The 17,489-nt window shown below is 36.1% G+C and overlaps 3 protein-coding genes across 3 annotated transcripts; 1 reads left to right on the top strand and 2 right to left on the bottom strand.

Annotated features, from left to right (window-relative positions):
• Nucleotides 1-680: 680 nt before the first annotated feature.
• On the top strand, nucleotides 681-3,664 carry ACS10 (ACC synthase 10). The gene is made up of 4 exons (XM_086227956.1): nucleotides 681-1,339; nucleotides 1,454-1,582; nucleotides 2,514-2,674; nucleotides 2,787-3,664. Exons 1-4 carry the CDS (start codon nucleotides 851-853, stop codon nucleotides 3,640-3,642), a joined length of 1,635 nt encoding a protein of 544 aa, XP_086084082.1. The 5' UTR covers nucleotides 681-850; the 3' UTR covers nucleotides 3,643-3,664.
• Nucleotides 3,665-4,055: 391 nt separating this feature from the next.
• Nucleotides 4,056-7,927, bottom strand: LOC147273899 (Leucine-rich repeat protein kinase family protein). The gene is made up of 2 exons (XM_086256911.1): nucleotides 5,914-7,927; nucleotides 4,056-5,813 (listed from the first exon to the last, which is right to left on the bottom strand). Exons 1-2 carry the CDS (start codon nucleotides 7,089-7,091, stop codon nucleotides 4,328-4,330), a joined length of 2,664 nt encoding a protein of 887 aa, XP_086113037.1. The 5' UTR covers nucleotides 7,092-7,927; the 3' UTR covers nucleotides 4,056-4,327.
• A 5,060-nt stretch (nucleotides 7,928-12,987) lies between these two features.
• LOC147273898 (uncharacterized) lies at nucleotides 12,988-16,453 on the bottom strand. Its single transcript, XM_086256912.1, has 4 exons — nucleotides 15,955-16,453; nucleotides 15,004-15,240; nucleotides 14,655-14,872; nucleotides 12,988-13,543 (listed from the first exon to the last, which is right to left on the bottom strand). The coding sequence occupies exons 1-4, from the start codon at nucleotides 16,225-16,227 to the stop codon at nucleotides 13,363-13,365; spliced, it is 909 nt and encodes a 302-aa protein (XP_086113038.1). The 5' UTR covers nucleotides 16,228-16,453; the 3' UTR covers nucleotides 12,988-13,362.
• Between the last annotated feature and the right edge of the window lie 1,036 nt (nucleotides 16,454-17,489).

Below are 17,489 nucleotides of genomic sequence, written 5' to 3'. Positions count from 1 at the left end.
CAATCAAATCTAATCTTGCATAATTTACTTGATTTCTTATTGATACATTATATAACTAAAACACTTTTATTAGCGTGATATCTTCATTTCACATTTACTAAATTTTGTTATAAGAATCTATTTTATTATAATTGTTTTCATATTTCAATATGTTTTACCTTTATTAGAATATCAATCATCGATGTTATTGAATTAGATTTTAATCTCAAATCAGATTTGATTAAATTGTAAGATTTACAATTCAATTTATGTTAAACCGAATGTGAATTTGTTGAAAATTAACGATTTCAAATAAATAAATACTTTCAGCGTAAAAAAAAAAAAAAATACTTATAGCAAAATCAAGCATACCTATAATAAACATATTCTGGAGTCTGAACAACAATTTAAGATTTATGTTGGTGACCCAAAAATGACTCGATTATCATAATTACATTATAGATAGTAGTCCCTTAGTCCAAAATAACAAGATTCAAACAAGTTATCCATCCAAATCTCCAAAAATTAAAAATAATAATTCAGTTGAGTTCAGCTCAAGCTTGCCTAACTCTAACGACGTCGTCCAAGTGTAACCAAATCAATGAAGTAAATTAAAAAGGGTATATGAGTAAAATCCCAGAACCCAGCTAAATAATCCCTCCTCCCACCAAAAAATCCCAACGACTGGATCCAATTGTTCGCCTTAAACAAAGGACCGGCGCACACAAATAACAAAATTAATCCAAACATTTTCTTCACATTACTCTCGCACGCACAACACTACAACACTGTAACACACACACACCCTTCTTCTTCTTGTATTCTCAGTCGACCCGAATACCCATTTTAGGCCCGCCCGGATGTCTCCAGAATGACCAGGACCCGAGTCCGCCACTCCTCACCGGAGAAAGACACCCCCAGACGGTCCACTGGCGGAGGAGGAGGAGGCACCACCGCCATGAGAGTTATAGTCCCGCTCCAAGGCGTAGTTCAGGGCAGGGGAGGTCTCGTTTTGGGCTCGGTCATCCCATGCGCTCTCTTCTATTTCCTCCAACTCTACTTGAAACGCCACCGTTCCACCTCCAACCCCCCCACGCCTCCGCCTTCCCCGGAATCCGACTCCGACCCGCTGGCGGGACAGCTGGCGGAAGTAGTTCCCGTTCTGTCACGTAACCTCTCCCGCACCCTCCTCTCGCCGAGGGGTGCGGGCGGGCCGGTTTACGTTTCGGGCCGTGCGAATTCGGTTTTGAAAGGTGGTGAGTCGCCGTACTTCGTTGGGTTGAGCAGGGTCGAGGAGGATCCGTATGACGAGTTGGGTAATCCGAATGGGGTTATCCAGCTCGGTTTGGATGAAAACAAGGTGGGTTGAATTGGGTTTTGCTTGTATACTTGTTTTTCTTTGAGTCTTTAGCCATCTTAAAAAAAAAAAAAAAATTGGTTTAATGGGTTTTGAGGAATTTTTTGGTGGGTGTAGTTATCGTTGGACTTGGTTCGAGATTGGCTGGTGGAGAATGTAACGGAGGCAATATTGGGTGGTGGGGAGCTTGGTATAAGTGGGATTGCTTGTTACCAGCCTTTTGATGGCTTAATGGAGCTGAAAGTGGTATGTCATATTTACTCAATTTACTTTTACATGGGTGTTAAAGAATATTCATGTGAATTGATCTTCAAAGCATGTTCTTACCATGCAAATGTTTAAGTTGAATGCATCATTTTTGTAAGTTGATATGGAACCTGATTTGAGTTTCAACTTTGTACTTTTGTAGCATATGCTTTAGTTTGCTGCGTGCAATACGACATGTTTTAGGTTACTAAAGGAAATCCACTTTTTTCATTGGATTTCTGATTGAATAACACTTGTTTTTTGATGACTGAAAATGGTTGAGTTTTTTGGTGGAATATGTACCTAACTTTCAAATTTTATGTCCAACTTTAGATGGAATTCACTAACTGGACTGAATAACACTTGTTTTTTTATGACTGAAAATGGTTGAGGGTGGAATATGGACCTAACTTTCAAATTTTATGTCCAACTTTAGGTGGAATTCACTAATTTACAAAATGGCAAGGTCTTTTGACACAACTGAATTTAAGTGGCTATTTGAAATGTTACAATGCTTCTTTGAATGATTTACAGGCGAATATAATTACTCTGTGAACTTCATAGTTGATTATTTGCATCATTCACCCGAAATAATGGTATTATTTTTTTAGAACTAGCAGTGGTTAGTCAAATGTGAGTCCATTATCTTTAACAGTTATAAGTACTAAATCTATATGGACTAGTCTTCTTTATCCAATTCCTAACTCTCTTAAGGAAATATATGTCTCTGGTCAGATGTTTAATCTTTTATACAATGTGCAGGTTGATTTTTGTGATGTATATGCGTTTACCTTCTATACGTTATATATACTGCAATTGAGAACCAATCTGGCAATTATCCCATGAACAATGTGTTGTTTTCTTTGTTGAAGAAAATCTCTTTGTACTGTATTGAGTTTTTATGCCCTCTATAATTTTTCCACACCTGTAGGCTGTAGCAGGATTCATGTCTCAAGCCATGGGAAATTCAGTTTCCTTCAACCCCTCACAAATAGTATTGACAGCTGGTGCAACCCCTGCCATTGAGATACTAAGCTTCTGCCTAGCAGACAGTGGAAATGCATTTCTTGTTCCAGCACCATATTACCCTGGGTAATAACTATCAACTAATCTGAAGTTCTGAGTTCTGAACATTTATGAAGAGTTTCTGTACGTAAGTCTCCCTGACTCTAAGAAAAACTGACTTTCTGAACATGTTATGCAGTTTGGACGGTGATGTAAAGTGGCGAACTGGAGTGGAAATAATACCTGTTACATGCCGTAGTGCTGACAAATTCAATTTAAGTATAACTGCTCTTGACCGAGCATTCAACCAGGCAAAGAAACGCGGTTCAAAAATTCGTGGGATGATAATTTCTAATCCTTCAAATCCTGTTGGCGGTTTGCTTAGTCGTGAATCACTATACAGTCTTCTAGACTTTGCCAGAGAGAAGAACATTCATATAATCTCAAATGAAATATTTGCTGGACCCACGCATGGAGGTGAAGAGTTTGTAAGCATGGCAGAAATCGTTGAATTGGACGATCTCGACCGGAACAGAGTTCATATAGTATATGGTTTATCTAAAGACCTCTCTCTTCCAGGTTTTAGGGTGGGCGCAATCTACTCCTTTAACAAGAATGTACTTGCTGCTGCTAAAAGGTTGACAAGGTTCTCATCCATTTCCGTCCCATCCCAACGGTTGCTTATCTCTATGCTTTCAGACACCAAATTTATCCAAAAGTTCATTGAGATTAATAGAGAAAGGCTTCGAAGAATGTACCTTAAATTTGTGACAGGGTTGAAGCAATTGGGCATTGAGTGCACAAAGAGCAATGGGGGTTTCTACTGTTGGGCTGACATGAGTGGGTTAATTCGCTCTTACAGTGAGAAAGGGGAGCTTGAGCTGTGGGATAGGTTGTTGAATGTAGCTAAGGTTAATGTAACTCCTGGATCTTCTTGTCATTGTATTGAACCCGGATGGTTCCGGTTTTGTTTTACAATGTTGACTGAAAATGATATTCCTGTTGTTATGGAACGAATTCGGAAAATTTCCGAAACCTGTAAATCACACAGTTGAAATGTTGTTCATTCATTCTCCAGGTTCAGGTTGCATACAAATTTTTAAAGTAATAACTCTTGCTGTAGCTTCAGAGATACTGTTGTTTGCAGTCGAAGGAGACATTCACTCTGAATCCAAGAACTAACTTCTAAGTGCAACCCAAATTCCAATTTGACCAAGTCCAATCTAATAGATCTTCAAATTCTACAGCTACTTGTGCTTGGACTTAATGCACGTGACAAGATCTGGAGGTTATTTGATTTTGATCTTGCAGTTTAAAGAAACTCATGCTTTACACACAATATGGCCTTTAAATTTCCCCATAGCTCATGGCTGCATGTATGGAAAAATATTTAATAGAAGGGGATGAGGTGAAGAGGTGTCTCTTCCCTTGCATGTGTGTGCACATGAAACAAGAATAAAGTTTTAACTACACTGAGTGTTTGTCTATTAATGAGATACAGTGAATGAATGTTTTATTTGCAACATTTAAAAATGTAAAAAACAATTGATTTGGTAACCTCAAATGATTACAAAAGAATTATATGCTTTTTTTCCTATATGTAAAAACTTTCTACTCTCCATAACTAATGCAAGTTCCCTTCCTGCTAAACCACTTTCTTTATGACCTCTGCTCTAGTAAAAATGCATCATTGATCTGATGCTGAGGTAAAAACACAGTTCTTCAGTTTCATTTTGATTACTACGATTCTGACCCATTTCTGATGGACTCAAGAACCTGAACAACCTCAGCCATGCTTGGTCTTCTTGAAGGGATCTCAGATGTACAAATCAGCCCCAACTTCATAACCTGAATCAGTTCATTCTCTACAAAACCCCTTAAGCTTCTGTCAAAGCAATCTGAAGCAAAGCCACCCTCCAATAACCCCCTAACATATTCACACAAAACCACCACCTGGTTTGCTGTTGGACTCTCTACTGGCTTCCTCCCTGTGACCAGCTCCAAAAGAATTACTCCAAAGCTATACACATCACATTTCTCACTTAGTCTTAGACTTTGAGCCAACTCCGGTGCAACATACCCTACAGCAGTGTGGAATTTGGTTAAACCATGATTGTCCAAAATGGGAAGCAATTTAGCCAACCCATAATCAGACAACTTTGCCTCATAGTTCTCATCTAAGAGTATGTTAGTGGATTTAATGTTGAGATGGAGAATGGGAGGTCTACAGTCATGGTGAAGGTAGCCAAGAGCTTTCGCCGTTCCCAGAGCAATCTTGAATCTCCTAGACCAATACAATTCACTATTGCCGCTGCCAGTGCTTGTGCCTGGATAATGAAGACCATGTAGATTGTCATACAAATTCCCATTTGGGACAAATTCCGATAGCATCAACTGCATTGTTGAGGACCAGTAGTAACCTTGAAAAGCTACTAAATTGGGATGTTTAAGCTGGCCCAGTCTTCCAATTTCTTGCTCAAATTCATCTTGGTTTCTAATCCTTCCCAGAGTCTCAAGCTTCTTCACTGCAATTGAGATGCCACCTTCAAAATCTGTTCTGTAGACTGTACCAATTGATCCACCACCTATCAAACACTCTTTGTCAAGCAAAGCTTTTGTGCCAGACTCCCAGTCTTCATACCTTGAGGGCAAACTTTTGCTGAAGAGAACCAGCTTCCCAATTATAACATTTGAATCAGTTGAACCAAGTGGTGTGCTCTCAACAACTATTGTTGCATCATCTTTCTTCCTTTTGCGGGCCATGATGTTCATAACGGATACCAGACACACCCCAGTAAGAATCACTGCAGCAGCAACAATTGCAATGATGGCAGACACACTAAGAACCTTGGGTTTCCTCGAAGTGGAAGTCGTAGTACCATTGCCCTTTGCTGAGCAAGGCTGGTCCAAAGGGGCACCACAGAGAAAGGGATTGTCAATAAATGCAGACAAGCCATAACCTTGGATAGTTGTAGGAATTGTGCCTGAGAGGTCATTGGAGGAAAGATTAAAAAAGGTCAACTTTGTTAGATTCCCAAGAGAAGAAGGAATAGGCCCAGAAAGTGAATTTTGTGACAGATCCAGATATTGTAATTTTGACAGGTTTCCCAGGTCTGGTGGGATGCTTCCATTGAGCTGGTTTTTATGCAGGTCAAGGATTTCAAGATAAGTCATGTTGTAAAGCTTTTGTGGAATTTCTCCTTGTAAAGCATTACCAGAGACATCCCTGCAACAACAATATAAATAAGATTTTTTTTGGTTAGATTCTAAGCAATCTTGATTTGATGTAAATTTAAGCAAATTCTAGTTATTGTATTTGGACTCACAGCTCGCGAAGAAACATGCAATTGCTTATATCATTGGGTATTTCACCAACAAGGTTGAGATTGTGCAAATCCAAAACCTGAAGCAGCTGAATGTTTGCAAACTTCTCTGGAATTGTTCCACTTATTGAATTATTACACAATTGAATCACCAAAAGCCTATCCAGATTGCCAAGCACATCTGGGATGCTCCCACTCAGCTTATTGAATCCCAACTCCAAGACCTTGAGACTTCTACAATTAGTAATACTCAGAGGAACCTCTCCATTCAAAGCATTCCCTGAAGCATCGAAATACTCCATTGTCTCACTACAAGTTGTAATCTGAGGAATCTCCCCATTGAACTCATTATGTGATACATTGAAATAAGTAAGATTTCTCGATCCAAGAACCCCAAATGGTGCTGAACCAGTGAACATATTGCTACCAAGATCCAATAGTTTCAAGCTCTGGCAAGCTGAAAGCTGCTGCAGAACACCCCCTGATAAGGCATTGCTTCTGAGTGACACATAATCTAACCTTGGAATATCACAAATTCGCAAAGGAATGCCACTGCTGAGATTGTTGAAAGAGAAATCAAACCCTTCAAGATTCGAGCAGTTAGCCAATGATTCCGGAATTGAACCCAAAAGAGAGTTATGAGACAAAGAAATGAACTTGGTTTTGTAACAGTACTTAAACAAAGCTGATGGAATCTCCCCAGTAAAACCATTCCTTGACAAATCCAGAAGCCTAATGCTAGGCAAATCACCTATAAACTCCGGAATCGACCCAGATAACGCATTTGAGCTAAAATTGATCTTCCACAATGTTTGAATATCAGCATACTCTTTTGGTATGTTTCCTATAAACCTGTTCCCAAACAATGTCAAAACCCTCAAGGATTTCAACCCCGACAAAGCCGGAGACAATACTCCACCTAAGCTAGTATTCCACAGAACTATCCTCTCTACAAACCCAGCAGTGTTACAGAACACACCTATATAATCTTGGCAAGGATTCCCACTAAGTACCCATGAAGCTAAGCTATTGTGGGGGTCATTTGTTATATTTCCTTTGAATTGAAGCAGAATCTCTTTGTCAGTTACTGGTGAAACAACAATGATTCCAAAAAGGAAAGAAACAAAGCACAAAAGAGCATGAGAAAGAGGAAAATTATGGAGCTTTCTCATGCTAAACATAGTTAGAATGTGTGGTAAAGGGGTCTACCCGTTTGGCATTATGGTAGTTGGATCTGATTGAGATAAGATCCGAATTCTCCTGCTACTTTGCTTCGAGTGTTGCACTTGTTTTCGAGAATGAGAAACACCCCATCACGATCATGACCAAATAGCAACATTTTCAGCTTCTGGGTCTCACAGGAATTGAAGAAATCTCTGAGAATTAGACCACATTTGTACAGAAAAAGAGTTGGGAATACAAGTACTCGTCGAATCTGCTGGTTTTGGCTTCTGGGTTTGTCTCAGTCAAGGCTCAGGAGGAACAATTGAAAGATCCAAAATTTACGAATTATTTTATCTTCTGAGTTGAACCAAAAGCACCAAAATTTGAGCTTGGCTTGAAAGAAGAGAAAGACAGAGAGAAATGAGAACAGAGAAGTAATGGAGGGCAGGGAGTTATGGGCTGAATTGAAAGGAGGGAAATAAAAATGGAGGAAAGAGTGGTCTTTGGCTTTGGCTTGGCTGTAAAGGAAGCAGGTGAGAGAGTGAGAGCCAAAATTAATGTAACTGCTTATAATATATAGTCTGAAAACTAAGCAGTTCGCCTCCACTTAACTGAACCTGAACCACGTGCATGTCTCTCTCTCCCTCCCTCTCTCTCTCTCTCTCTCTCTCTCTCTAATCTCTATGTTGTATGTAACACAATGATAATGTTGAATTAACAAAGACAGAGAGAGAGAGAGAGCTATGTTGATTGTTGGGCCTGCTTCTCTTTCACAGCATTCATTCTTCCCCACCAACCATGCCAGCACCTCCCATCACCACCATAATTACTGACCAAGAAAATTAAAGAAAAAGAAGAAGAAGAAGAAGAAGAAGAAGAAGAAGAGAAGAGGGTATTTTTAGTGAAATCTGTCTCTACTCTCTACTATTTGATGACAACGTACAAAACTCTGTCTCTGTCTCTCTCTCTCTCTCTCTCTGCTTTTTGCATTGAACCGTTTGGATTAAGACTTTGAGAAGACATTGGTTTTGCTCCTTTAATTAAAATATCATTAATTAATTACCAACTTACCATATTTTGGTTCGAACTTTATTAGAAAACTAACCCGTTTTGAACCATATCAGAATTGTATTGATATCAAGTGGCAACGGTGGATTAGGTAAATGAGTTAAAAATAAAATTAGATCCTCTCAAATATAACAAAAAAATAACGTTTTTTCTATGCACTGTATCAAATAATAGAACAAAATCACAAATTATTGACAAAAAGAATAATATAACAAATTAATAAATAAAAAAAAGAAAGAGAAAGAAAGAAAGTCGTCTTTAACGTTGCGTTTGCACACTATTTCCAGCTGGAAATGACAAAGTCCAATATTTAGATCATGCCACGTGGCCAACTGGGTCTCTTTCATTTACCTTTTCTTTTATTTTTTTTCTAATTTGAGTCGAGTTTTGTATCGTTACTCTTTTCCCTTCAAATCTTGTCTTTTTGCATTTGACTAAGAAAGAAGGGAAGAATCTTCTCAGCAAACTTAGCAGAACCAACCCAAATTTTTTGCTTTGAAAGTAATATTCAAAAGAAAAAAAAAAAAATGTCTTTAATACTACACCGAATTGTGACTGCAACTGCTGGCAAGTTCATTGGTGGTCCCAAACAGACCTATCACAATTTTATGAATTTTTTATTTTTCTATTCTTTTTGGCCCCAATTTAATTCCCTCTTCTATCTACATCAAAAACAAACAAAAAAAATTGAAAAAACTATAATAATAAAGAAAGCAAAGAACTGTGGTTGCACCACACATTGTTGAATATTTTTTGTTTATACAAAATTCTGTCATATAATTACTTTATAACATACAAATGATTTTGTAACTCTTAAATTTTGACATGTTCACTTTTTTATTACTGAAGTTTAAAATTTCAATCAAAATATAATTATATGACATCCAATTACTTTGTACCACAAACAAACTCTTTATTCATTAGTAAGGCAATGCACACTGCACAGTGAACATGATGGTTTGGTTTGGTAGTTGTAAATGTGGAATTGATTTGTCACCTTCTTTCTCTCTGTTTGCACTCTGCACAATCCTTGCCATACACGTTTGTTTTGGCATTGAATCCGAATATCTCTTTTCTGAGTTCTGAAGTCATATAATTTTTATTAGCAATAAATATTGTTATTTTTGTGGGTACTCTTTTCTTTTGTTTGCTAGGATGATAATGAGACATTAACTTGGAACAAATTTTACGATCTAAACAAAGCTTGCTTCAATTAAAGTTCTTGGCTTTGGACAAATTCAACCTACTAACAAGAATAAAATAAGTTCTGAAAACAATGTGCTTTCTTTCTTGCAAACAAAAAAACAAAAACAGTTTTAATTAAATCCAACTAAAACAAGTAAACATAAAGAAAAAAAAAAAAAACTATGTTCCAGACTTTAAATGGTAATAAAACTTATGTTTGAACATTACTCAGGTAATTGTCAATTAGGAATTTAGGATTGACACCATTATTTTACTGTCATTTTTGAATGTCACTAATAAATAGTGACAAAACGTTCAAATAACGTAAAGTTCATTTGCACGCTTAAAAATGACTGAATTATCTATTTTTTAAGTAATTAGATTATTTTCTCTCATTTGTACTTATTCCTAAGAAAACCAATTTATGAATCAACAAACTTGGTGCTGAATTGCTGATGGTATGTCAACTCTTCTATCTATTTGTAGAGCAAAATCCAACTCACCACAAGAAGGGAAAAAAGGTTGCATGATATGCGTACCCCATGATAATAAAGTTTGAAAGCATGAAAGTAGCTGAAAAACACAAGTTATTAATGACAAGTAGTGCGTGACAGGCTTGAGAATATTGCCGTATACAATTCTCTATTGCAATCATAAACACTTGAAATCAAGATGGGAAGTCTACAAGGCTACACCACACTCTATACTTGTTTGTTCCATGTATTCTTGCATTACATTATTATCATACAACTTAAATAATTTTAAGAATCTGACCCTTTTTTTGGTTAATTGGTTTAGACTTTTGGTAATGCCTTACATATGCTCTTTAGAAATTTTCCATAGATTGTTGCCTTGTTGGTAAACGAAAAAAGAAATAATATTATGATTTTTTTTTTCATTTTTTTGTGGGCGAATCCGAATCTGTAACGAGCGGTAGTTGTCAGAATGTGTTCAATGCTTATTCTATTAATAAATGATAAGTTAAGTAATGGTTTATCGATTTTTGGTAAACAAAACACGGTTAGCCAGAAAACATAAACCCATGCCAGAATAAAGTTTGCAATAATAATAAAATTATTTGTACAATATCACGGTATAATATCTACTTACATATAATATAGCCTCATTTAATGTATATGATAAAATTAGATAGGATAAATGGCTAAGGGCCAGTTTGGTATTGCTGTGAGAAAAAACAGCTGTAAAGTAAAACAGCTGACTAAAGTAAAACAGCTGTGAAGTAAAGTCAGCTGTAAAGTAAAGCAGTTGAGTGTTTGGTAAACTATGTTTTCAAAAGTATTGTGAGTGCAAAAAACGGTATCAAAGTGTTTGGAAAATGTTAATATAAAAATGATGTGACTGTGTATAATTACTAAAATGGACATGATACTAAAAATGCATTTCACTTATTTGTTTGATAAAAATAATATGTTTTTTTACTTGTTTTTGAAATTTTTGACTAGAAATTTTTATTAGCATTAATTTTTCTAAGAACAACATTATTAAATAAGTATGCCTATTATTTTTTTAGGTATATTATAATTTTAATCCTATAAATAAAATATCATAATTAATTATCACAATATAAAATATAACTAACAATGGACATATTTTTTAATTTAAAATAAACAAATAAAAATCATAGAAATCAATGAGGGTATTAAGGGTAAAATAAAATATTCATTGTTGCTGTGAGTTATTGCAGCTTTCAAAAGCACTTAGAAACTTGCTTTCTGTTTTTGTTGTCGGGAGTTGAGAATTGTGAGGAAAAGCAGTTTTTTATTTTTTTACCAAACACCAAAACTGTTGTAGGTGATTGAGAATTGTCATCCACAGCAGCTTTTGGGTCCTCCACCGCAATCTCAAACGGGGCCAAAATTCATGTGTATTCAAAAAAGAAGTTTCTAACTTGAAGGAATAAGAAGTATTAAGATAGACTAATCATAAAAGAAGACTTATCCATTCTAATCCCCCAAAAAATAGTGGGATTAAATAACCTATATTCTTTTCATCTTCTTCCTACAAGTTAGAAGATACCCTCCATATTTTTCCTTAAATACACATGAATTTAGCTATTTATCATATCTAATTCTATTATATGCACCAAACAAGAATAATACTAAATTATGGGAAACCAAGAAAACTTACTTTTTTTTTTTTGGCCCGAAGGTCAAAAGTACTCAGAAAGCTTACCTTGTTGTGAGGTCAACCACACAACTATAGGCCATGTTTGTTTGGTTGTAATCCAAAGTTTGGAATGAGAATTAGATTCCATTCCAGGAAAACTTGATGTTTAGTTGACAGGAAATGAAACAAAACTAAAGAATTGACTTTAGTTGATTGTAGAAGAATTTCATAAAAAAGGAGGAATAAAAATATCATGAGGGGATGATATTTCTATTATATAGTTAATATGGGATGTAAAAATTACCATATATATTTTTTCATTATTTGGCTATATTGAAAAACTAAAAAATTATAATAAGAAAGATTACCAAACTTTGAGAAATAGAAAATATTGGCACATATCTTTCCTATTATATTGATATGTGTCAATTACCTAATTAGAAAATATAATAGGAAATAATACTAAACATTATAATGGAAACAACAAGTCTTCTCCTAATTTTGATTATGTTTTTATTCCAAATATTGAAATAGAAATTAAAAACCCATTATCCGAAATAAACATAAATATGAGTGCAATTATTATTCCTATTCTAAGATTCTGGTCAAACAAATGGTTACTCAGAGCCATCGGCCCATCGGCCCATCACCCATTTACATTGTACTTTGTTTTTGTTTTTATTGCTTTTGGCTAAACAGTCCTAACACCAAGAGGGTGTATATTGCTAAAAACAAGATGCAAGACTAAATGCAAGATTTAGCTTTTGCTTTTAGCTAAACTATAAATTTGCACATTTGCTAAAGACTAAGGCTAAATGTGATCTATTTAATTTATTAATTGACTGGGCCACATGTCATCGTCTAATGGATAAGCTAATTATTAATTAAAAAAAAACATGAAAGTGAAAATGAAAACATGTGAAGGTAGGCCAGCCGTTATCCCCCATGTGAAGAACAAACCAAACGGGTCTCGCCACTCTCTTGCTCTCCAATCGTTGCGCGACACATAGAATCCACTATACCCACCGCGACACATAGAATCCACTATACCCACCTTTTCTCATGTGGACTCCACTAGCTCTTGGCTTCTGTGTATGCAAAAGCAAAATTCTAGATCAAATTTAGCTCAAAATCTTGCCTTTGGCAAAGCAATGTAGAGATTTTTTCACATTTTAGGCTAAATCTTATCTTTAGCCTTGCTTTTGGCGTAGCAATGTACATGCTCTAATTAGAGTGTTACGACCACTTGCTACTTAGCAAGTAGCGAAGCATGTCAAAGAGGCACACGAACTCTCTTTATGGGTCTCAAGTACAAAAACAAGCATATCTACCAAGTTACTTACACAGTTGCATCAAGACACGCACACACCCGGTGCCTGAGGCGAAAATGATAGTAACCCAGAAGGAAAAAATAAGTATAGAGAACAGAAACAGATAGTATTTATCATCTACGACCACTCCCCCAACGCATATATGTATATGTATATATATATATAGAGAGAGAGAGAGAGAGAGAGAGAGAGAGAGAGGACATGACAATAAACATCTACAATTAATATATTAATGAGTCAATCTTATATACAGTCAAGAATCTTGCCAGAGTCCAATCCAATCATTCAATAAACATTTCAATCATATACAACGGACAATTAAGAGAGAGACAGAAACAGAGCAAAGCAGCACTTTTTTTCAATGAAAAATGCTGGTATAACAGTGTCGATCATGTTAAATGTATGCCATGGCTTCTCCTCCTCTGCGTCTTCCACACTGTTTATATTGCATAATACATTGACAACACCAACAGATGAAGTCATTTAATAAAAGAAACTTCATCTAAGCAAGCACCGTGTTTTTGGTCTGGCTTATGCAGCAGATGCCCTTCCTGACACTGAAACTAGAACCAGAAGCTTATTGCAACAGTGGCTCATCTTCCTTCTGTAATTCCTTGAGCTGCCTTTTTGCATACACTGTGAAGAAAATCGTGGTAGCCACAGTCAACGAGAACCCAACAACTGTGAAGATAATCTGTGGTGCCGAAAGGCCATGGCGCTCATGTGAAGCGTCTGCCAACGTCCGTATCAGGATCCCACTGCAATGAAACGAAAACAAGAGAGGAACTTGCTGATCATAAAAAAGTGAAGCACAATCAATTGGTTGAAAATCTAAACAATATAGTAATTTCCATGAGAACAAGATGGAACAAATGGCTAAGAACTTGAAACAATTAAGATGTATTCTGTTTCATACTTGAGAAATAAAATATGAAAAGAAAATGTGAAATGAAAAATTATTGACCACTAAAGCATTTCCTATGCTGTCCCCTCCTTTTCTGCCCTAACCTTTCCTCACAAGTCACAACCGGCTAAATGCACAGAAACCAGATTGGAAGAATGAAGTGGAAGAAGAACTTAACAGGGGAAAGAGTGATAAGCTTTGTTGATAATATGAATGCGATAAGACATAGAGATGATGACTTGACAATTGATTGGAATCAGGCCATCACACCTTGGTATAGATGATTAGACATTCTAGTGCAGCATACCCAAAGCCAACCACACTGCAATTTCCTTAGCTACCAATAAATAGAAATTAATGGTGATGTGGTGTGCACATGCCAAGTGAAAATCAATGCAGGGAACTCCTAAAGAAGGCCAGCACAGCAACTGCGACTTCCAACCATCCCTAAACCAAGTTACACTATATTGCTTAATTGTTGAAAATCCGACATTTATATTGAACAGGAGAAATGGTGATTCACCAATGCAACATATTTGAAACCATTAATATTAACTTGCTCAAACAAGGAAATTACTAATCGCAAATTTAGCTCTGGAAACAGATTCGATACACTACTAAAATGACCTTTAATATACAGACATGCAGAAAAATACATCTTTCCCAAAAATAATAATTAAGTTCAATAAGCAAAGATTAAGCACAACCCAATCTACAAGAAGTCTCATTTTAAGAAAATTACTGATATCCTAGACTCCACATGAATTTCAAACATAGAAGATTTATAAAAATAAATATAATCCATGTTCCTATGCACATAAGAAGTTGTCTTGTTGCCGATATAAGAATTTATGCGTAGATATGTCCTAAGATGATTTTAGAACAATGCCAGAGTTCAAACAATAGGCACTTAAAGACACAGATAAATCTACGAGTGAGAGAGAGAGGGAGGGGATTTCACATACGTGTATAAGGCAACAAAAGTTTCTGGCACCATTCCCGCCAAAGACCCCAAGAGGTAAGGACCATACTTGACATTTGTTGCCACAGCACAGTAATTATATATAATATAAGGGAATGGAGAAATCCTGATTAATGTTACAGCTCGAAACTGATGAAACCAGTTTCCCTCGCCAGCTGATCTTAGAATGGAAGCTCTCTTTGGATATTTTTCTAACCATCCCTGCATAAGAATCAAGAAATGTTTAAATATTAGAGAGAGAGAGAGAGAGAGAGAGAGAGAGAGAGAGAGAGAGAGAGAGAGAGAGAGAGAGAGAGAGAGAGAGAGAGGTAGCTTTAACACAAGTTACGCACTTGAATTTTATGATAGAAGAGAGAGCCAAGGAAGTATGGAAGTGATACACCCACAGATGCTGCTGATATGACTAGAAGAAATCCATAGCCATAGCCAAAAGTCATACCAGCTACCCACATAGAAGGTGAAGATGGTAAAAGTAGGGTAGGCAGTAATGCTACAGAAGCAAAGACCAGAACTGCCAGAACTGGAGTACTAAATGTTCTTGTCTCCCAGTTTATCATTGGAATAATCTCCTGTAAATAATTTCATCATTAGTTAGCATAGTAACAGAGTATTTATATCTGGAGGCATATCGCAACCTATCTGAGGTTGCTGGTAACAAAGCTAGTTAGGACAGGAAGAATACACAGAAATCAGCCAATGATAACATTTAGGATAAGACCTAATAATTGTGCGGTATTCTTAATCTCCAATGTTTCTCCATTGAAGCAACACTTGTTTTGGGCAGACACCATGCAATGAATTAGCAGTTATTCAAAATTATCTACTATCTAGAGTAATACATTTAAAACTCAGCTAAAACCATTAGAATACAGGACATATTAACACTCAAAAGGGGGAGCAATACTTAAAGTGAATGCAACATAATTGATTGCAGCCATTAACATTGTCAATGTTACACAAACACACAAGCTCCAAATCGTAATCCCAAAACTAATATATGATTACCCATCTCATCAAAACTTAATGCTACCCGAAGTAGCAATGCCTACAAGCAAGACAGAGCGATTACCACAAAAGGACAAAGACATTCTATATTATACAAAGCTCTACCAAAAAAGAAGATGCAAACAATTAATCAATTCCATACCAGTAACAAAACCGAGGTAGATTGGTTCTACATGGAACAAAAAATTCATGCCTTCCAATATAAACCTCAGGTCCAGTATAAGAAAATTGAAGAAAACCCAATACCAAAAACGAGAAAAAAAAAAGGAAAAATTTACCTTTTCCATGAGAAAAGGTCCGACCCATTTGGCAAAAACCCCAGCCAACAACCCCAAGCACATGAACAACAACACCAACCGAACCCAATACCACACAGAACCCATTTTTTTGGGAGAAGAGGGCTCCGGCGGCCCCACAAACCGCTCCGGTGGTCCGCAATCGCCAGGATCATGCCTCAACTTCCCATATTCCCCTTTCTCATCTTCACCCTCAATTCTCATAATCAGCTCAGGCACCACCCCCTCTCGATCGTCATCTTCGTCATAGGTCATCGAAAAACCCTAGTAATTTTGTCGCGCAGAGCCCCAATTGGCTCCCTAAGGTGAGAAATTGCGAGAGATTTGGGGGGAATTGGGAACCCTAGGAGAGAGAGAGTGAGCCAAAATGTGTGAGAGGGTTTGGTGATCTCAATCAATCAGAGAGTCCGCGAGGCCATGAAGACTGGTAGATGCGCAGAGGCAATCAACAATGTTCAACAAATGAATGTAACGCACGGTAACGAAACTAAACTCACAGCCTGAAACAATGAATAAACTTTATCAGAACAACCTGAACGATGTCGTTTTAAATCTTTTGATCAGCTATTACACGTGGCGCAATGAGAATGAATTAAGTAACAGCTGGAGTAACGATAACATACACTTGGCGCCACCTAGGGGTTTTGGTTTCGTTTGTCGTTGCTTCATCGTCACGGTTTGTGTGGGGCCGGCTGAGTTAATGTGAATCACTGGGTTGACTCGTTCAGTACTGGTCCTTAATTAGATTTTAATATTTATTTTAATATTCTCTATTTCCATATTTGCAAGTATAAATATTAGTACTGTACAGTAAAACCTTTATAAATTAATATTATAGGGATGAAGAAAAATTATTATTAAATGAACGTTAAAAACTAGAAAATTATGTGATTTTAAGATAAGTACATACATACATGCATTACGAACAAGAAAATCAAGTGTATTCAAAATAAGTACATATACATACATTTTTCAAAATGAACTAGAAGATCAAGTGTTTTCAAAATGAAAAAAATATACCAAATGTAGTGTATGCATTGCAAAAAATTAAGGATGAGGTTCAATTCGGTTTAGGTACAAAGAAAAGGCAAACAAATTTAGAAGCATATTTTGATAGTTGAATTGAGAAAATAGAAGTTGTTAAAGTAAAAAGTTCCTTAATATGTATTATCAATTTTTATGTGTTATTTCTTTTATGTATTTTATCAATTATTAACTTATATATTTGCTGGGTCCTAAATAATTTCAAGAAAATTATTATCTTATGCATTTAGTGAGGTTATTATTTTAGTACATTGGCCCGAGTTGAGACATAAAGATTTTATTATTTAACCCAAATTATTAATTTATCGAACATTCATTTATAGGAATTTTACTGTATTTGGTTTTTTTAATGATACCAAAATGCGCAACTCTCCTTTATCGGAAAGAAATCTTTATTTTAAATCTTATATATGACAATTGTTACTAAAAATAAATGGTACCATGTAAGTGCGGATATCCACATTGCAAATTGG

Source organism: Dryas octopetala, chromosome 9 (genome assembly GCF_963921425.1).
Source record: "Dryas octopetala chromosome 9, drDryOcto1.1, whole genome shotgun sequence".
Classification (NCBI taxonomy): domain Eukaryota; kingdom Viridiplantae; phylum Streptophyta; class Magnoliopsida; order Rosales; family Rosaceae; genus Dryas; species Dryas octopetala.
The sequence above is the reverse complement of the archived record's forward strand: the minus strand, read 5'-3'. Positions and strand labels throughout refer to the sequence as shown.

Coding starts and splice junctions, on each gene's coding strand:
- LOC147273898 (XM_086256912.1), bottom strand. CDS start 16,227: ATGACCTATGACGAAGATGACGATCGAGAGGGGGTGGTGCCTGAGCTG. Junction 14,873..15,003: donor TCTTCTATCATAAAATTCAA/GTGCGTAACTTG, acceptor ATTCTTATGCAG/GGATGGTTAGAAAAATATCC. Junction 13,544..14,654: donor ACTTTTGTTGCCTTATACAC/GTATGTGAAATC, acceptor GTTTCATTGCAG/TGGGATCCTGATACGGACGT.
- LOC147273899 (XM_086256911.1), bottom strand. CDS start 7,091: ATGTTTAGCATGAGAAAGCTCCATAATTTTCCTCTTTCTCATGCTCTT. Junction 5,814..5,913: donor TGCATGTTTCTTCGCGAGCT/GTGAGTCCAAAT, acceptor TTGTTGTTGCAG/GGATGTCTCTGGTAATGCTT.
- ACS10 (XM_086227956.1), top strand. CDS start 851: ATGACCAGGACCCGAGTCCGCCACTCCTCACCGGAGAAAGACACCCCC. Junction 1,583..2,513: donor GCTTAATGGAGCTGAAAGTG/GTATGTCATATT, acceptor CCACACCTGTAG/GCTGTAGCAGGATTCATGTC. Junction 2,675..2,786: donor CCAGCACCATATTACCCTGG/GTAATAACTATC, acceptor CATGTTATGCAG/TTTGGACGGTGATGTAAAGT.